This window comes from Lepidochelys kempii, chromosome 1 (genome assembly GCF_965140265.1).
Source record: "Lepidochelys kempii isolate rLepKem1 chromosome 1, rLepKem1.hap2, whole genome shotgun sequence".
Classification (NCBI taxonomy): Eukaryota; Metazoa; Chordata; order Testudines; family Cheloniidae; genus Lepidochelys; species Lepidochelys kempii.
Genome location: NC_133256.1, coordinates 30,910,997 through 30,934,226, shown reverse-complemented (window position 1 = coordinate 30,934,226; position 23,230 = coordinate 30,910,997). Strand labels below are relative to the sequence as shown.

General features: G+C 42.9%; 2 protein-coding genes across 6 annotated transcripts in view; both read right to left on the bottom strand.

The window, feature by feature from the left end:
- Positions 1–23,230, bottom strand: part of ARHGAP42 (Rho GTPase activating protein 42) — a 378,378-nt gene that overhangs the window by 89,847 nt on the left and 265,301 nt on the right. For all 5 annotated transcript variants that reach the window (XM_073337948.1, XM_073337938.1, XM_073337919.1 and 2 more), the window contains 3 exons: positions 6,414–6,573; positions 5,441–5,585; positions 3,023–3,403 (listed from right to left, as the gene is read on the bottom strand). In XM_073337948.1, the coding sequence (XP_073194049.1) occupies positions 3,023–3,403; positions 5,441–5,585; positions 6,414–6,573 (686 nt within the window). The remainder of the gene's footprint in view (positions 1–3,022; positions 3,404–5,440; positions 5,586–6,413; positions 6,574–23,230) is intronic.
- On the bottom strand, positions 12,492–21,359 carry LOC140909189 (uncharacterized). The gene is made up of 2 exons (XM_073337905.1): positions 13,655–21,359; positions 12,492–12,937 (listed from the first exon to the last, which is right to left on the bottom strand). Exon 1 carries the CDS (start codon positions 19,635–19,637, stop codon positions 18,609–18,611), a length of 1,029 nt encoding a protein of 342 aa, XP_073194006.1. The 5' UTR covers positions 19,638–21,359; the 3' UTR covers positions 12,492–12,937; positions 13,655–18,608.

Genomic DNA, 23,230 nt, shown 5'->3' with positions numbered 1-23,230 from the left:
TTAACACTAATAGCTTCCCCCCAAATAAAAACAGAACAAACAAACAGAAAATAGGTTTATGAAGTTCTTGTCGATGAAAATTAAAACTTGTTTAAATGACTATTTTGTTACCATATCTTAATAAAATAAAACAAACATTACATAGCTTGGATTTTATCTGTCAGAAACAGAAGGTCCTAATGTAATATTAAATAAATATTCAGTAATAACGGCCAGGAAGCCTTAGAAAAAGATGTGTCCTTGTACCTGCTTTGTTCTTATATATGACTTTCACAGGTTCCTAATAGGATAATAATAAATAATAATAATGATAATAATAATGCAGTGGTTCACATTTTCAAAGGACTGTATAAAGACTAATACATTTCATACATGTCTTGCAAGGCAGGTAAATTTTACTTAACAAAATCCCCAATTTCTACCCAGGTTGATTTATTTGTACTGAAGGAGCACTAAGGAGCCCTAAACCATAAACCCATTGTACTCAGCACTGTACAAATCTACACAGCAGATCAGTGGAAGAGCTAAAGGAAGAACTCAAGGGTTCCTGGTTCCGAATCTCATGCTCAATCCATCAGAATTTATTGTCTCAATGATTGTGTTCACCTTAGCAATCCACAACATTATAAATAAATTAACTTCTTTTGGTATCTATTTTTAAGGGCAATACCCCGTCAATTATCAAGGTATTGTGAAATCATCTTGTGATGGACTGGACTCAGTTTCTGGATTCCAAAACAGGAGAAGTGGCCAAAAATCTCCTCTTTCATCCCACGTGTGCACACAGACTTGTTCAGCCACACCTTTGTAACCTAGTGGCTAGATTATATGATATACCTGAACATAAGAATGGCCATACTGGGTCAGACTAAAGGTCCATCTAGCCCAGTATCCTGTCTTCTAACAGTGGCCAATGCCAGGTGCCCCAGAGGAAATGAACAGAGCAGGCAATCATCAAGTGATCCATCCCGTCGCCCATTCCCAGCTTCTGTCAAACAGGCTAGGGACACCATACCTGTCCATACTGGCTAATAGTCATTGATGGACTTACCCTCCATGAATTTATCTAGTTCTTTTTGAACTCTGTTATAGACTTGGTCTTCACAATATCCTCTGGCAAGGAGTTCCACAGGTTGACTGTGTGTTGTGTGAAAAAATACTTCCTTTTGTTTGTTTTAAACCTGCTGCCAATTAATTTCATTTGGTGGTCCCTAGTTCTTGTGTTATGAGAAGGAGTAAATAACACTTCCTTATTTACTTTCTCCACACCAATCATGATTTTATAGACCTCTATCATATCCCCCCTTAGTCGTCTTTTTTCCAAGCTGAAAAGTCCCAGTCTTCTTAATATTTCCTCATTTGGCAGACGCTCCATGTCCCTAATAATTTTTGTTGCCCTTTTCTGAACCTTTTCCAATTCCAATATCTCTTTTTTTGAGATAGGGTGACCACATCTGCACGCAGTATTCAAGATGTGGGTGTACCATGGATTTATATAGAGGCAATATGATATTTTCTGTCTTATTATCAATCCCTTTCTTAATGATTCCCAACATTCTGTTTGCTTTTTTGACTTCCACTGCACATTGAGTGGATGTTTTCAAACAACTATCCACAATGACTCCAAGATCTCTTTCTTGAGTGGTAACAGCTAATTTAGAAAAATGATCATCGGATGCATAGAATGGAACATATAGTAAGAAGATATATATATATGTACTATATGTTCCATTCTATGCATCCGATCAAGTGGGCTGTAGCCCACGAAAGCTTATGTTCTAATACTTTTGTTAGTCACTAAGGTGCCACAAGTAATCCTGTTCTTTTTGTGGATACAGACTAACACGGCTGCTACTCTGAAACCAGCTAATTTAGACCCCATCATTTTATATGTATAGTTGGGATTATGTTTTCCAATGTGCATTACTTTGCATTTGTCAATATTGAATTTCATCTGCTATTTTGTTGCCCAGTTATGCAGTTTTGAGAGATCCTTTTGTAGCTCTTCGCAGTCTGTCTGGGACTTAACTATCTTGAATAGTTTTCTATAATCGGCAAATTTTGCCACCTCACTGTTTACCCCTATTTCCAGATCATTTATGAATATGTTGAATAGGACTAGGCCCAATACAGACCTTGGGGGACATCACTATTTACCTCTCTCCATTCTGAAAACTGACCACTTATTCCTAACCTTTGTTTCCTATCTTTTAACCAGTTACCAATCCATGAGAGGACCTTCTTTCTTATACCATGACTGCTTACTTTGCTTAATAGCCTTTGGTGAGGGACCCTGTCGAAGGCTTTCTGAAAATCGAAATACACTATATCCACTGGATCCCCCTTGTCCACATGCTTGCTGACCCCCTTTTGGGGACACTTAAAGAAAAGCCATCTTCTAAGTAGGACACACTGACTAGAGCACATTACAACAGCACTTAGCCTTCTGCACCACTTGCCAATTCACCTTGGAATTCAAGGCACTGGTAGTGTTCTACAAAAATCCTACATGACCTTAGATCGAGTTATTGTAGAAACGGTCTTGACCTGTTACGAGATACAGCTGAAAACAAAGCCAGCATATAGCCTTAAGTGGTGAAAGTGAGGGCGCTGGGGACTAGGTGTTCTCAGCCCAGAGCCCTATGGACTTGAATTCAAACCCCAAGTCTTGTCACCTTTAATCATGATGCAAGACTCATCTCTGAGAGGGTGCTGAATCCTGGCTAGCTACTCCAACCCTACATGTAACTAAGCCATGCTAAATGAGGTGAGACTATTGTTCCAAGTTGTGAGGAGGGTTGATGCCTTTTAAACTATGCAAAGGGCACAAATAAAGGGCACCTTAGAAATACTGCTCAAAAAATGTCTGGACAACAAAAGAACATGCCGAAAAGATTCCAAAGTAAATGAACAAAATCAATTAATTTCAATAGCCTTTTGATTCACTTAATTTTTTCTGGTGCATCATGTTAAACTCAGTGGTGTTCTGATAGAACAACTTAATGCAACATATAGGACCTACCTTCTGCTGAAGGGATTGATCTGAGGGAGGAAGCTGCAGACCTTTTCAGCCCAGACAGACCATAAAGCCCTTTTTTGGTCAGATCTATTGGTGGAGATGTATTCTCTGGGCTAGTGACAGAAGCTACACTTTGACAGTCTGACTCCACGTCTGTTTTTGTTGCATCCTCCTTAGAGGAGGATTCTGGACTTGTGGTCCAGAGGCCTGAGCTCTTCTGTCCATTGGAAGAAGGTGGAGATGCAATCCATGGAATTCCTCCTGATTTCTCCCTGGGTTGGGATGAGGCGGATTTTGTGGTGCTGTTTTGTTCTGACGAATGAGAAGAGAGTGATTCTATGCTGCCCATGGGGGTGCTGTCTGGGCTACTACTGTATGAATCACCTGAAGAGGAGTGGGGAAAAGAAGAAAAATTACATTTTGTATGTAAATTGGGCTTTCTAAAAGTGTCCATTTTCCCAATGCATGTGGCCCCTGGAGCCTTCAATAATCATGAAACTCATTAGTATATAGCTTTTGCAGATAACAATTTCTCCAAAGGGAATGGATATTTGGTTAATTTGCATTTCAATGGGGCAACTGTTTTATGTCCCCTCCTATGTGAAGGATGCACTCACATATTCCTCTGATGGCTTGCTCCAGCCATAGGCTACCGCGACAATACATGTGACTCGGATTGATGACAAAGTCTCCGGTTCTCTTGTTTCGCAGCAACTACTTCTACTGTTTTGTTTTAGTTTGAACTTTCCAGTCTCTTTGAAGATTGCATCCCTGGAAACTTTCTACTTCTGGCTCCCTATTCTCCAACCCCACTGCTGAAGACTGAGGGGATATGGCTCTTGGATCCAGGGACTAACAGAAGCAGGAGGTGCATCTTTGCCTCTCTGGACCCAACTCTCTGAATGATTTCCTACTTAACCTGAAGATGATCCAGGAATTAGACCTCATTAAAGCAAGTTAATGTAATCTTTATGGGGCATGATGTGTTAATTATATATATGGTTGAATACTGATGCTGATTATTGAACTGTTTTAAGGCTGAGAAGGGACCTCTGGAAGTAGTGGAACTTGTGTGGTTTCTCTACACAAGGGGTGGGGTGGCAGCAGTCCATGGGCTGGTGTATCCTCTGCACATGGAGATCAGTTCCATATGAGCTCGTTGCACATCAGTGCACTGTAGGAACCACCTAATTCTTTATTAAACAAAGGCCTCTGAAGTTACTTTAGCCAGTAGACTGGAATAGCAGCTAAGAAGTTCCACGTCTTAGTGGTGATTCCTAACTGACCCTTCGCTTGCCATCTGTGCATGCAGACACCCAGTTAGAGTGCACAGGTTTGGTATCTGCACACGTTAGGAACACACAAGCGTCTGCATGTAGCTAATTTTGAAAAATTGATGCTAGGTACCCAAGAACTCCCAAGAACTCTTTGGAGACTTGTACAACAACTAGGTACAAAAAATACATTCATTTACAGCTTTATCTATGAATTTAGTTTTTTACGGCAGTAACATAAAGGCTCCTTGAGAAGCTATGAGACCCAAAACTTCTTTTGGAATCAATTTCACACCAATGGAGATGCTAACATTTAGCAGATTAAATTCAATCTGGGCTACAATTTGACTGAAGTTCAACCCCTCCTAATGGTAATATTAGAAAACAAAAAAGTGGGTGATAATGAAGAAAGAGGGACTTTTTATTTAAGTATATCAGAAAATGAAGAATCCCTTTAGGTGACAATTTACTGCAAATACAACCCTCTGCTTTTAATTATAAATTCATATAGTGGACTAGGTTTAAAGTTCAGCCTCCATGCCATTCAGTGCTTGGCCTTTTTGTTAAGATTGCCAACATGGGTGTCAATTAACAGCAGCTGTGTAGTGGTTTTGGTGGTATAGATAGCTGTCTACTGGGACTTAGACAGAGACCACACAATTCATTTCACACACATGGAAGAGCTGTCTAATGGTAATAGCTTTTGGCCAAGACTAACCTCAACTGGATTGACCTTATTACTGATGAGGTGAAATGCTCTATTATACCATTTCCAATCTTAAAGATGTTATTAAAAGCAAACAAGGTGAATCTTGTATTCTTTTTAGCATTTCACAGTCTGGAGAAGGCCATTTCAAATCACTTGGTGGTTAGTTTCGAATAACAAGCCCCACAATGTATTTTCAATCACTTTATGCAACACAAGAACTGCTTGACAGAACATGCTGTGAAAGGAGCAAGGAAAGCACTCATTCAACAACACTGACGTCTCCTCGCTTTATTGTTACTTTTCATAGAACCACTACAAATAAGCACCCACTGTGCTTGGAGCACAGCAATTACCATTGCTTACTAATTAACAACCAGGGGAACTAAAGAACAAGACATGAACAGAGAGGTAAATAGCTAACTGTATGAATAAACTTACTATCATGGTCTGCCAGACATGGGGTATATCTTCCTTTGGGTTTGCGTGAACCTGTTGAGAGGCAAATTGCTCTTGTTCTTCTGGAAGCTGAACGGGACTGAGGCTGGGGAAGAGGAATGTTGGGGTCTGGTGCACTGTGAAATATCTATAAGTACAAAATATCACAATCAATAACTTTCATTTTCTTTAAAGCTATGATTAACAATCTGTTTATTTTACCCACTTACAGTTGCACCTGATAGGTTTGTTGTTTTTTTAAAAAAAAGTCAATAGGAATTTTTGTACGAAACTAAAATGAAAGTTCACTGAAGATAGATTTTTGTTTTAATTTTGCAACCTAAGAACTAGAGCACTGGATTAGTGCATCACAACATGCAAGTGAAACTGACAGATACAAGACTATAAAAAAACGAACTGAACTAGTTTACTTTCAGTGTTCATATTAAAAGAAATAAAGTAACAGAGCACAAATGGTGGAAAATACAATAGATGTTTAACTTTGCTCCCATTCCAATAACCCAGTGTACTACTGGTAACAAGGTCAGAGAGTTGGATTTTCAAAAATCATGATTTTTCACCTGAAAATGCCCTTTGGTCAAGTGCTAACATTGGATGGTGTAAGGGAAAAGCTGGGGGCAGGGTCATAGTCCTGTGTTGGCTCAGCCTGCTTCTAGCCAAGAGGAGGGACAACACTTTCCAGTGAGATTCTGGCCAGCTCCTGCACAAGGCTGGGTGGCTGCTCCTTGTGCTTACGCCTTTCATATCCCTATAACAGTTGGCCAGAATATGGCCCACAGGTTTGATTAAGAAGGAAACATTCTATCTGAAAGTGATCTTCTATAAATACAGCAGACTCTTTTCTTATTTGTAGGAATTGGCTGAAGGTAGTGAATAGGAGATCCGGTAGCATGTTTAACTCCAGTTGCATCACAAATTATATTAAAGTAAAAGGTTCCAGATGAAGTTCTTTTACCTTTTCATAATGCTCTATCAAAATTTCCACTACAATATTCTGAAACTTAATGTTCATCACAGCAGCCACGGTTTCCTCCTGTGCTCTCATTAGAGTTGGCCCAAAGATAACACCAAGGTTGGAGATGGTCATGAGATTTTGCGGACTGTGTAATGAAACCCTGCAAAGGAATTTTTTTAAAAAAGGGTAATTAAACATTCCCTAAATATTGCGCTTATTTCCCATACTAATAAAGCATCTGACACCACAGAAGTGGACTTTTTTTTTCTTCACGCTCAAGTTTCCCTTTTGAAAATAATTTTAAACTTGAATGTGAAAACTTTGCCCAACAAGCTAGAAAATATCATTTTTTCTTATTGCAAAGCATGACCACCACATGAATTGCACATAAATGATTCACACAGTAGTGATGATGCAGATAGGCCAATGCAGATCACATTAGCAGGTGGATAAAGACAACTATGCTGGACAGAGATTAAAACTTGGTCTGAACATCCAAGAGAGCAACTGTGCAGTTACTTTAGCGACCACAGTAGTTTTCCAAACAGCGAATGTTCAGACACAAATGTATGTATCTATATAAGGCACTGATATGGGCATTGCCACAGAATACCAGTGGAGACAGTAACTCCATTTACGACAGCGTCATTTGTTGGGAATAGTGTCCCATGAATGCAGGCTCCTGGTTGGCGGAAAACCCTGGCATCATGAACTTTCCCAGTGCAGCCCACATGAACATTCATAAATCAACCTCTGTGGTCTATGAAGGCCTGCATAACAATAGAGCAGTACCCCTTGCGGTTTATATACTCATGTGGTCCTTGAGGAAGGAAAACTATGGGCATATGAGTCTCAGTTTGGAAACCCCATTATCTCAAAACTGGCAATTACTTCAGGAGTATCTTTTATGCTGGCCACCTTGGGGTAAACCATACTGCCTGATTGTCTCTGAAACCTGCACCACCACTTTACTCAGGGTTGACTTCTCAACACCAAACTGGTTGGCAATGGACCTGTAGCAGTTTGGGGTAGCCAGCTTCCGGATGGTTATAGCAACCTTCTCTAAGCAAGGATGCCCTTATGCATGTGTCTTTATGCCGGAGGTTCAGAGTAAGCTGCTCATAAAGCTGCAGAAATGTAGTTTTCTTCAGGATAAAGGTCTGGACCCACTGCTGGTCATCCCAGGTCTGCATGGTGATATGATCCCAACAGTTTGTGCCTGGGGCCCTGCTCCAGAAGTGCCAGTCCATGTAGGGGACATCAGCGGCTATACCAAGTATTATGAGCAGCATCAGCCAGTGCAAATCTGCCATGCCTGGGGCCTCCTCCTCTGCCTCCACTTTCTCCTACTCTATTAGGTGCCTTTGGTGGGTCAGAAAATGCCACCAAAATGTCCACCAGCATCTCATGGAAGCTCTGCCAGTTTCCTGACACAGAAGTGAAAGAGAAGATCTTCAAAGGGCGCCTCCCTCCGTGTTGCTGGCTCTGGTAGTTGGTGCATAGACCAAAATGGCTGCTCGCCAGGCTATACTGGTGGGCTGTTCAAACTTCCTGTAACATGCAGGGTGGGCAGTAAAGATTTCCCACAGAGCACCATGGTCAAAGGGCTAGAGCGGCCACATTTTAGGAGGGTGCTAGAGAGTCCGTTATATGGTTGGTTTGACTTGGGTCTGCATGCTGCAGTGTGGATGCTAGAGCATCAGGATTGAGCCTGGGTTAGAAAATTCTTAAACTAGGGTTGACAAACAATATAGATGTTCAAGCCCTAGGTTCTCTAACCCAGGGTCAGTTGACTTGCGTCCCACTAACCTGGGGCTTACACTGTAGTGCAGATTTAACCAGGAAGACCAGGGGGTTGAAAAAACAGCTCCAAAGCGACCAGAGGAGCTAGCAAACAGGGGACTTTTGTGAGGGAGTGAGAGACATTCCTTCCATTCTGCTCTCAAGCAGAGAGACCCCCGCAACAGAGCGAAAAAACACAAGTCAAGGGTTTGGCTTCAGTGAGAGTTCAGTAGCAAGGAGAGGAGGCTGAGGGGCTATAACCTAACCATTAGAAGGTGCCAGAAAACTCCCTAGCAAAGAAACACACAGGAAAGAGAGAGAAAACAAAACCAATACTCCTATCAAGCATGCTCTAAACTTAGTCCAATAATAACTCCCCCCCAAAACAACAAAAAAATAACCAAGCAATCAAATATCAATACACCTAACAAACATACTCTAAATTTAGGCCAGAAACCACCCCCCCCCACAATTCCCCCCTCCCGCTAAAAAAAATCCCAACTCCTAAAACCCTCTGCAAGAGTAAAAAGGATGCAGGCAGAGCGGGGGCTCAAGAGGCAATTACAGACCAGTAAGCCTAACTTCAGTACCAGGCAAATTGGTTGAAACTAAAGTAAAGAATACAGTTATCAAACACACAGATGAACACAATATGTTGGGGAAGAGTTAACACAGTCTTTGTAAAGGGAAATCATGCCTCACCAATCTATTACAATTCTTTCAGGGTGTCACCAAGTTTGTGGAGAAGGGTGATTTAGTGAATACAGTGTATTTGGACTTGAAATTCAGAAAGCCTTTGACAAGGCCCCTCACCAAAGCTCTTAAGCAAACTAAGGAATCACAGATTAAAAAGAAAGGTCCTCTCATGTATCAGTGACTAGTTAAAAGACAGGAAACAAAGGGTAGGAATAAATGGTCAGTTTCACAATGGAGAGAGAGAAATAATGGGGTTCCCCCAAGGATCTGTACTGCGTCTCCGCTATTCAACATATTCATAAATGATCTAGGAAAGGGGATAAACAGTGAGATGGCAAAGTTTTCAGATGATAGAAAATTATTTAAGATAGTTAAGTCCAAAGCTGACCGCAAAGAGTTACAAACTCTTTCTCACTACACTACACTAGGTGATAGGATTGGATTGTGATGCAAGTATGGGATGATGCGCAGTGGCTTCAGAACGTTCAGATTCGCAAAGCCACCTTCCTTGAACTGTGTGAGGAGTTTGCCCCCCGCCCTGCAGTGCAAAGACACCAAAATGAGAGCTGCTCTCATGGTGGAAAAGCATGTGGTGATCAGTGTGTGGAAGCTAGCAGCTTTTGGAGTTGTAAAGTCGATCATTGGGGCTGCAGTGATGCAAGCGTGCAGGGCCATTAATCACCTTCTGCTATGAAGGACTGTGACTCTGGGCAATGTGCAGGAAATAGTGGATGGCTTTGAGGTGGATGAGGCTTTCTTCCGGCAGCTCGCAGAAGCTACTAGATCGCACGCCCTGGTTCTCATGGGTGACTTTAATTTTCCTGATATCTGCTGGGAGAACAATACAGCGGTGCATAGACAATCCAGGAAGTTTTTGGAAAGTCTGGGGGACAATTTCCTGGTGCAAGTGCTGGAGGAGCCAACTGGGGCGGGGAGCTTTTCTTGACCTGCTGCTCACAAACCGGGAAGAATTAGTAGGGGAAGCAAAAGTGGATGGGAATCTGGGAGGCAGTGACCATGAGTTGGTTGAGTTCAGGATCCTGACACAGGGAAGAAAGGTAAGCAGCAGGATACGGACCCTGGACTTCAGGAAAGCAGACTTCGACTCCCTCAGGGAACGGATGGTAGGATCCACTGGGGGACTAACATGAAGGGGAAAGGAGTCCAGGAGAGCTGGCTGTATTTCAAGGAATCCCTGTTGAGGTTACAGGGACAAACCATCCCGATGTGTCGAAAGAATAGTAAATATAGCAGGCGACCAGTTTGGCTTAACGGTGAAATCCTAGCGGATCTTAAACATAAAAAAGAAGCTTACAAGAAGTGGAAGGTTGGACATATGACCAGGGAAGAGTATAAAAATATTGCTTAGGCATGTAGGAATGAAATCAGGAGGGCCAAATCGCACCTGGAGCTGCAGCTAGCGAGAGATGTCAAGAGTAACAAGAAGGGTTTCTTCAGGTATGTTGGCAACAAGAAGAAAGCCAAGGAAAGTGTGGGCCCCTTAATGAATGAGGGAGGCAACCTAGTGACAGAGGATGTGGAAAAAGCTAATGTACTCAATGCTTCTTTTGCCTCTGTCTTCACTAACAAGGTCAGCTCCCAGACTGCTGCGCTGGGCATCACAACATGGGGAATAGATGGCCAGCCCTCTGTGGAGATAGAGGTGGTTAGGGACTATTTAGAAAAGCTGGACGTGCACAAGTCCATGAGGCCGGACGAGTTGCATCCAAGAGTGCTAAAGGAATTGGCGGCTGTGATTGCAGAGCCATTGGCCATTATCTTTGAAAACTCGTGGCGAACGGGGGAAGTCCCGGATGACTGGAAAAAGGCTAATGTAGTGCCAATCTTTAAAAAAGGGAAGAAGGAGGATCCTGGGAACTACAGGCCAGTCAGCCTCACCTCAGTCCCTGGAAAAATCATGGAGCAGGTCCTCAAAGAATCAATCCTGAAGCACTTACATGTGAGGAAAGTGATCAGGAACAGTCAGCATGGATTCACCAAGGGAAGGTCATGCCTGACTAATCTAATCGCCTTCTATGATGAGATTACTGGTTCTGTGGATGAAGGGAAAGCAGTGGATGTATTGTTTCTTGACTTTAGCAAAGCTTTTGACACGGTCTCCCACAGTATTCTTATCAGCAAGTTAAAGAAATATGGGCTGGATGAATGCAGTATAAGGTGGGTAGAAAGTTGGCTAGATTGTCGGGCGCAACGGGTAGTGATCAATGGCTCCATGTCTAGAGGATGGTGTGGATTGCACTCTCAGCAAATTTGCGGATGATACTAAACTGGGAGGAGTGGTAGATACGCTGGAGGGCAGGGATAGGATACAGAGGGACCTAGACAAATTGGAGGATTGGGCCAAAAGAAATCTAATGAGGTTCAATAAGGATAAGTGCAGGGTCCTGCACTTAGGACGGAAGAACCCAATGCACAGCTACAGACTAGGGACCGAATGGCTAGGCAGCAGTTCTGCGGAAAAGGACCTAGGGGTGACAGTGGACGAGAAGCTGGATATGAGTCAGCAGTGTGTCCTTGTTGCCAAGAAGGCCAATGGCATTTTGGTATGTATAAGTAGGGGCATAGCGAGCAGATCGAGGGACGTGATCGTCCCCCTCTATTCGACATTGGTGGTAGAAGAGGACAGGACAAGGAGTAATGGTCTCAAGTTGCAGTGGGGGAGGTTTAGGTTGGATATTAGGAAAAACTTTTTCACTAGGAGGGTGGTGAAACACTGGAATGCATTACCTAGGGAGGTGGTGGAATCTCCTTCCTTAGAATTTTTTAAGGTCAGGCTTGACAAAGCCCTGGCTGGGATGATTTAATTCGAGATTGGTCCTGCTTTTGAGCAGGGGGTTGGACTAGATGACCTCCTGAGGTCCCTTCCAACCCTGATATTCTACGATTCAATGGGATTCCCTAATTGTGGCAGGGCAATAGACGGCATGCATATCCCAATTTTGACCCTAGACCATCTTGCAATGGAGTACATCAACAAAAAAGGGCTACTTCTCTATGATATTGCTGGTGCCGGGGATCATAGTGGTCATTTCACTGACAACACAGGGTGGTCAGGGAAGGTGCATGACGCACACATGTTGAGGAACACTGGCTTGTATAGAGGGCTGCATGTAGGAACTTTCTTTCCAGACCAGAAGGTTCCAATAGGGAATATGGAAATGCCCATAGCGATCCTGAGAGACCCAGCCTACACCCTGGTTAATAAAATCTTACACCAGAAACCCTGACAATAGCAAGGAGTGCTTCAACAACAGGCACAGCATAATGTACGTTTGGCAGAGTAAAGGGTCGCTGGTGCTGCCTTTTGAGCAGCCGGACACCAGGAACATTAGAGGGGCTCAACAAGAAACTATTCGAATCAGGGAGGCAGAATTTTGATAATGAGCCACAGTAATGTGTCTTCCATAATGCATTCAACCAGGCATTGTTTAGTTGCCACCTTGAAGGACCCTTGTAATGATTCCTGCCTGAGCATGATCTGCAGATATGCTAATTTCTGTTGCAACCCTCGTGTGTGGTACACAAAGAAAGAATAATTGTATTTGTAAGAATATTTTTTTATTAAACAGCAATACACAGATTAACATTTCTTACAAGGGACCTGATCCTCTCTGAAATGAGGATTGCACAGCTGAGTGTAAGTCCAGCTCTCATTATGGTACATATCCATAGGGGTGGAGTGCAAGGGGTATTACGACGGCCTGGGAACATGTGAAGAATGTGTGTGGGGAATTTGGGCAGGGCATGGAACGCAGTTCTGTATGGGCTCCAGGGGGAGTCGAACACAGATGTGTTCTGAATGCAGTGCAGTCAGGAACCTGAGCATCTCTATTTGGTACTCCATGAGCATTATTATCCGCTCCTGCCTTATCTTATCTCCTGGGTACTGTTTTTAGTTTATTGTCTCACTCCACGCTCTGTGCTTGCTATTGGCATGATCAGATGATTGCAACACTTCCTCGTTCACCTCCTTATCTGAGGGAGGCGCTCTGCTGGTGTGTAGGAGTTGGCCCTCCAGTGCACATCTGCAGAAGCAAAAGAAACAATACACAGAGTCAGTATTGTGAGTGCACTCACAGTCTTGAATCCTAAAAGTTACACACACCTCTTTCTCACTGTCCCTTGGTAAGCACACTGCACAGCAAGAGCACTAAACCCAGTGCGTTCAGCCTGGGAGGAGGGAGAGGTGCAAGATAGGACAAAGAGTCTGGGTGGTTTCAGAAGGGGTTCAGCACAAGCGCCTAGGGACACTATTCTGAATACTGGCATCATTTTCCACAGGCAGGGGTGATCAAAGCTGAAATCATACTACCGAGGGTGACCGAAGATGCAAAGGTAAATCTCCTGCAAGCATGTGGCTTCAGACTAGATCTGTATGCTACTCGGCTGTGTGCTACTTTGGTCCCTGCAGAAGTAATTACTGATTGGTGCAGCAAAGTTTCCTACAACAGGAAAAGAAACAAAGCAGCTCTGCCAAGGAACCTTCGGCAGAGGATTGCAGAGTACCTTCAGGAAAGTTTCCTAGAGATCTCTATGGAGGATTCCTGGGAGACCTTGGTGTGCATTAACAAACTTTTTCACTGGGGTCCCACTGCATAGTTGCACACAGGAATGCAAAGCAGATGCAAACAGTACCTAGAGTAGTTAATTTCTATCCCTTCTCTGACATGCACCATGTTACAAAATAAAGGACATGTTTACCTCATGTAACCGTGCGCTTACAAAGAAAAATGTGTACTTACCAGAGCTCCCCTCTCCTACTTCAGGCACGCCAGAGGAGGACTGCTGTTGGGACTGGCTAGACCCCTCTGGAGTCAAAAAGAGGTCCTGGCTTGCCACTGGATGAGTCTGTCGTCTATCCCACATCCTTCTCCAACCCGACCTCTTTGTCATTCACTTTGTCCTCGGGGTTGACTCCACTGGCTGCTGTCTCCAGTCCCCCTGAAGTATCCACAGGGCTCTTGGCAATGGAGGTTGGGCTGCCACCAAGGCTGGTGTGCAGCTCCTTTTAAAAGTGGCATGTTTTCGGCACCGCACCAGAGCGATGGTTGGCCTCCCTTGCCTTCTGGTATGCCTTCCTCAGCTCCTTGATCTTAGCATGGCACTGCTGCATGTCCCTTTCATGCCCCTTCCCATCCATGCCACAAGCTCATAAGTGTCAAAGTTCCTACGGCTGGATCCGAGCTGAGACTACACAGCCTCCTTTCCCCACAGATCCAACAGATCCAGCAACTCTGGTGTACTCCAGGCAGGAGCACATTTGCTGTGGAAAGCTGGCATGGTCAGCTGGGAAGATGTGATGTGAGTTGTTTACTCCAAGCAAACAGGAAGTGGAGTTTCAAAAATTCCCGGGACATTAAATGGGAAGGGACGCATGCCTGTGTACCTGGCTGAAGGGCAGTGGAGTAGAAACTGCTGACGAGAGCAGTCATGATGGAGATTGTGGGATACCTCCTGGAGGCCACTTAGGCAACATAAACAAATGGAGTGTCTATACTGATAGTGCATCACTCTAACTTCATCACAAAAAGCTCTATGCTGCTCGTTGAGGTGGTTTTATTATGTCGGTGTAGCACTCCACTGTTTTGTTGATGAAACCTGCCTTTTGTTGACAAAACTGTGTAGTGCAGGCAAGGCCTGCGAGTTCTGTGTTAGAAGAAAGTGACTCTTCGTTTGATTCTTTATTACTGCCACATGAGAATAGCCAATTTGCATATGCAAACATCTTGCATATCCACAAAGTTAGGCACCATTTGAAATCAAAACTGTTAATGCACATTTTTTAGACCTATCCGGAAAATGTGGCCCTGAATATGACTAGATCAGGAGTTCTCAAACTTGTGGGTTGTAAGCTCTGGGGAGGTCATGAACAGTTTCAGGTGGGTCATTAGCATCATCACCTATTCTCAACCTTTCAGTTATATAAAAAAAATGTTTCTAGCTCTTATGATTGTGGAGATTACCTTGAAAATGTGATCTGAGTGTTAATGAATGCAGTGCTAGTTGCCTAAATCTACACAAAACATGAAACAATAGCTCTAAGAAGTGTAAACTGCTCTGTTAATTTCAATCAAGGTCTTATGGACTCGCCTCTGTTATTCTGCAAACATGGAATTTGGGATTTCTTCCAAAATAATCTGGAATTCAGCATTTTTGTCATGGAATTTCCTTTTGCTACAGCCAGATTCTCAACGTTATGTCTTCAGTCTCCTTGCCACACAGCCTGCACTCATCCATAGAGCCAGGCAGCAGGGTGCTTGTGACAAACCACTTCTTTCCTCCATGGATCTGCCACTTGCACCCTGAATTTTCTGTCTGGCAGACTCTGTACCACAAACACGTACTAGACTGCTTATCAGTGTTGCAGTAGCTGGCAAAGATTTCTGGAGCACAGAATCATAGGACTGGAAGGGACCAAAAGAGGTCATCTAGTCTAGTTCCCCACACTCATGGCAGGACTAATGTCTTCAGTCTCCTTGCCACACAGCCTGCACTCATCCATAGAGCCAGGCAGCAGGGTGCTTGTGACAAACCACTTCTTTCCTCCATGGATCTGCCACTTGCACCCTGAATTTTCTGTCTGGCAGACTCTGTACCACAAACACGTACTAGACTGCTTATCAGTGTTGCAGTAGCTGGCAAAGATTTCTGGAGCACAGAATCATAGGACTGGAAGGGACCAAAAGAGGTCATCTAGTCTAGTTCCCCACACTCATGGCAGGACTAAGTATTATCTAGATCATGCCTGACACGTGTTTGTCTAATCTACTCTTAAAAATTTTCCATGATGGAGATTCCACAACCTCCCTAGGCAATTTATTCAGGTGCTAAACTACCCTGACAGTTAGAAAGTTCTTCCTAATGTCCAACCTAAACCACCCTTGCTGCAATTTAAGCCCATTGCTTCTTGTCCTATCTTCAGGAGATAAGGAGAATAATTTTTCTCCCTCCTCCTTGTAACAACCTTTTATGTACTTGAAAACTTATCATGTTGCCTCTCAGTCTTCTCTTCCCTAGACTAAACAAACCCAACTTTTTCAATCTTCCCTCAAAGGTCATGTTATCTAGTCCTTTAATCAATTTTGTTGCTCTTCTCTTGCCTTTCCCAATTTGTCCACATCTTTCCTGAAATGTGGTGCCCAGAACTGGACACAATACTCAAGTTGAGGACTAATCAGCACGGAGTAGAGCAGAAGAATTACGCTGTTGACTCAGATTTAGCTTGTGTTCCACTATAACCCCCAGATTCCTTTTTGCAGTATTCCTTCCTAGGCAGTCATTTCCCATTTTGTATGTGTGCAACTGAGTGTTCCTTCCTAAGTGGAGTACTTTGCATTTGTCCTTATTGAATTTCATCCTATTTGCTTCAGACCATTTCTCCAGTTTGTCCAGATCATTTTGAATTTTAATCCTAATATCCAAAGCACTTGCAACCCCTCCCAGCTTGGTGTCGTCTGCAAACTTTCTAAGTGTACTCTCTATGCCATTATCTAAATCACTGATGAAGATATTGAACAGAACTGGACCCAGAACTTATCCCTGTAGCATATCCCACTTGATATGCCTTTCCAGCTTGACTGTGAACCACTAATAACTACTTTCTGGGAACGGTTTTCTAACCAGTTATGCACCCACCTTATAATAGCTCCACCTAGGTTGTACTTGCCTAGTTTGCTTAAGAGAAGGTCATGCGAGACAGTATCAAAAGCCTTACTAAAGTCAAGATATACCATGTCTACCGTTTCCCCCTGTCCACAAGGCTTGTTACCCTGTGAAAGAAAGCTATTACGTTGGTTTAACATGATTTTTCTTGACAAATCCATGCTGACTGTTACTTATCCCCTTATTATCTTCTAGATGTTTGGAAATTGATTGCTTAATTATTTTCTCCATTATCTTTCCGGGTACTGAAGCTAAGCTGACTCATCTGTAATTCCATGGGTTGTCCTCTTTTCCCTTCTTACAGATTGGCACTATACTTGCCCTTTTCCAGTCCTCTGGAATCTCTTCTGTCTTCAACGACTGAGCTAATGGCTCGGATACCTCCTCAATCAGCTCCTTGAGTATTCTAGGATGTATTTCATCAGGCCCATATGACTTGAAAACAGATTCATAGATACTAAGGTCAGAAGGGACCATTATGATCATCTAGTCCGACCTCCTGCACAACGCAGGCCACAGAATCTCACCCACCCACTCCTGCGAAAAACCTTTCACCTATGTCTAAGCTATTGAAGTCCTCAAATCGTGATTTAAAGACTTCAAGGAGCAGATAATCCTCCAGCAAGTGACCTGTGCCCCATGCTACAGAGGAAGGCGAAAAACCTCCAGGGCCTCTTCCAATCTGACCTGGAGGAAAATTCCTTCCTGACTCCAAATATGGCAATCAGCTAAACCTGGAGCATATGGGAAAGATTCACCAGCCAGATATCCAGGAAAGAATTTTCTGTAGTAACTCAGATCCCATCCCATCTAACATCTCATCACAGGCCACTGGGCCTATTTACCATGAATATTTAAAGATCAATTAATACCAAAATCATGTTATCCCATCATACCATCTCCTCCATAAACTTATCGAGTTTAATCTTAAAGCCAGATAGATCTTTTGCCCCCACAGCTTCCCTTGGAAGGCTATTCCAAAACTTCACTCCTCTGATGGTTAGAAACCTTCGTCTAATTTCAGGTCTAAACTTCCTGGTGGCCAGTTTATATCCATTTGTTCTTGTGTCCACATTGGTACTGAGCTTAAATAATTCCTCTCCCTCTCCGGTATTTATCCCTCTGATATATTTATAGAGAACAATCATATCTCCCCTCAACCTTCTTTTAGTTAGGCTAAACAAGTCAAGCTCCTTGAGTCTCCTTTCATAAGACAAGTTTTCCATTCCTCAGATCATCCTATTAGCCCTTCTCTGTACCTGTTTCAGTTTGAATTCATCCTTCTTAAACATGGGAGACCAGAACTGCACACAGTATTCCAGGTGAGGTCTCACCAGTGCCTGTATAATGGTACTAACACCTCCTTATCTCTACTGGAAATACCTCGCCTGATGCATCCCAAGACCGCATTAGCTTTTTTCACGGCCATATCACATTGGCGGCTCATAGTCATCCCATGATCAACCAATACTCCAAGGTCCTTCTCCTCCTCCGTTACTTCTAATTGATGCATCCCCAGCTTATAACTAAAATTCTTGTTATTAATCCCTAAATGCATAACCTTACACTTCTCACTATTAAATTTCATCCTATTACTATTACTCCAGTTTACAAGGTCATCCAGACCCTCCTGTATAATATCCCGGTCCTTCTCTAAATTGGCAATACCTCCCAGCTTTGTATCATCCGCAAACTTTATTAGCACACTCCCACTTTTTGTGCCGAGGTCAGTAATAAAAAGACTAAATAAGATTGGTCCCAAAACTGATCCCTGAGGAACTCCACTGGTAACCTCCCTCCAGCCTGACAGTTCACCTTTCAGTAGGACCCGCTGTAGTCTTCCTGTTAACCAGTTCCTTATCCACCTTTCAGTTTTCATATTGATCTCCATCTTTTCCAATTTAACTAATAATTCCCCATGTGGCATGGTATCAAATGCCTTACTGAAATCTGGGAAAAATTAGATCCAATGCGTTTCCTTTGTCTAAAAAATCTGTTACTTTCTCACAGAAGATCAGGTTGGTTTGGCATGATCTACCTTTTTTTAATACCATGTTGTATTTTGTCCCATTTACCATTGACTTCAATGTCCTTAACTACTTTCTCCTTCAAAATTTTTTCCAAGACCTTGCATACTACAGATGTCAAACTAACAGGACTGTAGTTACCCGGATCACTTTTTTTTCCTTTCTTAAAAATAGGAACTATGTTAGCAATTCTCCAATCATACGGTACAACCCCTGAGTTTACAGATTCATTAAAAATTCTTGCTAATGGGCTTGCAATTTCATGTGCCAATTCCTTTAATATTCTTAGATGAAGATTATCTGGGCCCTCCGATTTAGTCCCATTAAGCTGTTCAAGTTTCGCTTCTCCCTCAGATATGGTAATATCTACCTTCATATCCTCATTCCCATTTGTCATGTTACCATTATCCCTAAGATCCTCTTTAGCCTTATTAAAGACTGAGGCAAAGTATTTGTTTAGATATTGGGCCATGCCCAGATTATCCTTGACCTCCACTCCATCCTCAGTGTTCAGCGGTCCCACTTCTTCTTTCTTTGTTTTCTTCTTATTTATATGGCTATAGAACTTTTTACTATTGGTTTTAATTCCCTTTGCAAAGTCCAACTCTACTTGACTTTTAGCCTGTCTCACTTTATCCCTACATGTTCTGACCTCAATAAGGTAGCTTTCCTTGCTGATCCCTCCCATCTTCCACTCCCTGTATGCTTTCTGCTTTTTCTTAATCACCTCTCTGAGATGCTTGCTCCTCCAGCTTGGTCTACAACTCCTGCCTATGAATTTTTTCCCCTTTCTTGGGATGCAGGCTTCCGATAGCTTCTGCAGCTTTGATTTAAAGTAATCCCAGGCCTCCTCTGCCTTTAGAGCCATAAATTCTTCACTCCAATCCACTTCCCTAACTAATTTCCTTAATTTTTGAAAGTCAGCCCTTTTGAGATCAAAAACCCTAGTTGCAGATTTATTTTTGTTAATCCTTCCGTTCAGTTTGAACTGAATTAGCTCATGATCACTTGAACCAAGATTGTCCCCTACAACCATTTCTTCTATGAGGTCCTCACTACTCACCAAAACCAAATCTAAAATGGCATCCCCTCTAGTTGGTTCAGCAACTTCTTGATGAAGGATCCATCAACTATCGCATCTAGGAAAATCTGAGCCCTATTATTATTACTAGCACTCGTCCTCCAGTCTGTATCTGGGAAGTTGAAATCTCCCATGATCACGCAGTTTCCATTAGTATTTACTTCATTAAAAACATTAAAAAGGGCTCTATCCATATCCAAATTAGATCCTGGCGGCCTATAGCACATCCCAAGCACTATCCCAGGGGAGGCTCTAGTAGTTTTCTTCCTCAATGTAATTTTTGCCCAGACGGACTCTGTCTTATCCATTCCATCGCTTCTTATTTCTTTACATTCTATCTCATCATTGATATACAATGCTACTCCACCACCTTTACCTTTATTTCGGTCTTTCCTAAACAGCACGTACCCTTCAATACCTGTAGTCCAGTCATGACGACTATTCCACCATGTTTCTGTATCCCTACAATATCTGGTTTCACTTCATGCACCAGTAGCTCTAGTTCCTCCATTTTGTTACCTAGGCTCCTCGCATTGGTGTACAAACATCTTAATTTTTGCTGTTTGGCCTCGCTCACATTCTGTACCCTATTAGGCACGGTTATTCTACAGCCAGTATAACCTATTAGACTGGTGTCCACACTGCCCATCCTCCTTATATACATTCTCCTACCCACGGCTGTATCCTTTCTTACTTTGTTTTCTTCCGTCTCAATGCTAGAATCTGGCGTGGAGATTACCTGGACATCTGCCAACCATCTCCCCCAAATTCCTAGTTTAAAGCTCTCTTAATCAGTTGTGCCAGCCTCCATCCTAGAAGTCTATTTCCTTCCCTACTCAGATGAAGTCCATCCCGAGAGAACTGTCCTCTGTCCATGAATGCCTCCCAGTGGCCATACATCCCAAAGCCCTCCTTATAGATACATTGTCTAAGTAATTTTTAGGTTCTTTCCCTAGTTTAGTCTCTGATCCAACCTCAGTTTCATTGGCATTCAGAATGTTAGATGTCCAATCGCTACTAACCTTTTTGGTGAAAACTGAAACTAAAACATCATTTAGCACTTCTGCCATTTCCATATTTTCTGTTATTGTTCCCCCCCTCATTGAGTAATGGACTTACCCTGTCCTTGGTCTTCCTCTTGCTTCTAATGCATTTGTAGAATATTTCTGTTTTACCCTTTATGTCTCTAGCTAGTTTAATCTTGTTTTGCGCTGAGGCCTTTCTGATTTTGTCCCTGTATACTTGTGTTATTTGTTTATATTCATCCTCTTTAATTTGAACTAGTTTCCACTTTTTGTAGGACTCTTTTGCTAATGTCTGTTTTCCTGAAATCCATTATCTTTATTGCACTGTTCCCCCCGCTACCATTCCTTAGAATGATGAATGCTATCATTTTATGATCACTGTCACCCAAGCTGCCTTCCACTTTCAAATTCTCAACCAGTTCTTCCCTATTTGTCAAAATAAAATCTAGAACAGCCTCTCCCCTAGTAGCTTTCTCCACCTTCTAAAATTAAAAAAAATGTCTCCAATATATTCCAAGAATTTGTTGGATAATCTGTTCCCTGAATATGGACATAAATATGGTTATTAAAAGAAAGGAGCACTGAGCCATTTGGAGATCAAGCATCCATCTTTATGAAAGAAATCCACTCAGCCTCACCTCAGTTTCTGGAAAAACCATGGAGCAGGTCCTCAAGGAATCCATTTTGAAGCACTTGGAGGAGAGGAAGGTGATCAGGAACAGTCAACATGGATTCACCAAGGGCAAGTCATGCCCGACTAACCTGATTGCCTTCTATGATTAGATCACTGGCTCTGTGGATATGGGGAAAGCGGTGGATGTGATACACCTTGACTTTAGAAAAGCTTTTGAGATGGTCTCCCACAGTATTCTTGCCAGCAAGTTAAAGAAGTATGGGCTGGATGAATGGACTATAAGGTGGATAAGAAAGCTGGCTAGATCATCGGGGTCAACGGGTAGTGATCAACAGCTCCATGTCTAGTTGGCAGCAACTATTAAGTGGAGTGCCCCATGGGTCAGGCCTGGGGCCAGTTTTGTTCAACATCTTCATTAATGATCTGGATGATGGGATGGATTGCGCCCTCAGCAAGTTTGCAGATAACACGAAGCTGCGGGGAGAGGTAGATACGCTGGAGGGTAGGGATAGGGTCCAGAGCGACCATATTGGAGGATTGGGCCAAAAGAAATCTGATGAGGTTCAACAAAGACAAGTGCAGAGTCCTGCACTTAGGATAGAAGAATCCCATGCACTGCTACAGGCTGAGGACTGACTGGCTAAGCAGCAGTTATGCAGAAAAGAACCTGGGGATTACTGTGGACGAGAAGCTGGATATGAGTTAACAGTGTGCTCTTGTTGCCAAGAAGACTAATGGCATATTGGGTTGCATTAGTAGGAGCATTGCCAGCAGATCGAGGGAAGTGATTATTCCCCTCTATTCAACACTGGTGAGGCTACATCTGGAGTATGGCATCCAGTTTTGGGCTTCCCGCTACAGAAAGGATGTGGACAAATTGGAGAAAGTCCAGTGGAGCGTAATGAAAATGATTAGAGGTCTGGGGCACATGACTTATGAGGAGAGGCTGAGGGAACTGGGCTTATTTAGTCTGCAGAAAAGAAGAATTGGGGGGGTATTTGATAGCAGCCTTCAACTACTTGAAGAGGGGTTCGAAAGAGGATGGAGCTAGGCTGTTTTCAGTGGTGGCAGGTGACAGAAAAAGGAGCAATAGTCTCAGCTTGCAGTGGAGGAGGTTTAGGAAAACCTGTTTCACTAGGAGGGTGATGAAGCACTGGAATGGGTTACCTAGGGAGATGGTGGAATCTCCATCCTTAGAGGTTTTTAAGGCCCAGCTTGACAAAGCCCTGACTGGAATGATTTAATTGGGGTTGGTCCTGCTTTGAGCAGGGGGTTGGACTAGATGACCTCCTGAGTTCTCTTTCAACCCTAATCTTCTATGATTCTATGAAAATCCACTGTTCTATTACATAAATATATTGTAAATATGAAAGCCCTCCAAGCATCATATATCATATCACTGCAAATAATAAGAGGTGCCAAAAGCTCATATTTTGGGAAATGTTGCTTGAACCCCGTGTCCTGTCAAAACAATTACTTCCTCCAATGTCACAGTCAGCTGATGTGATATGGTTTTCATGACACAGCTTCAGAGGCTGAGGAGAGCCAGTATTTCTCAGTACACATGGATGAAACTACAGATGTGTCTTCCTCTGACCAACTTGTAACATTTGTCCAAGATGAGTGAGAAGAATTCATATATGAGGACTGCCTCTTTTGCTGTCTCCAGATATGGGCTATGGGGTGGAAAAGACATCTTTGAAGCTTTCCAGCAATCAATTCTTGGCAGTTGGGTTGGATTGGTATTTGAACTGATAGTACTTGAGCTATGACAGGAAAACACAGTGGCCTTATGACTAGAATCTAGTTGATTCTATGCCCCATGCATTTGGGAACATTATTCAATTCACAGGGACACTGTAGTGGCAAAGAGGATGTCAGTGGAATTG

Coding starts and splice junctions, on each gene's coding strand:
- LOC140909189 (XM_073337905.1), bottom strand. CDS start 19,637: ATGGTTGTAGGGGACAATCTTGGTTCAAGTGATCATGAGCTAATTCAG.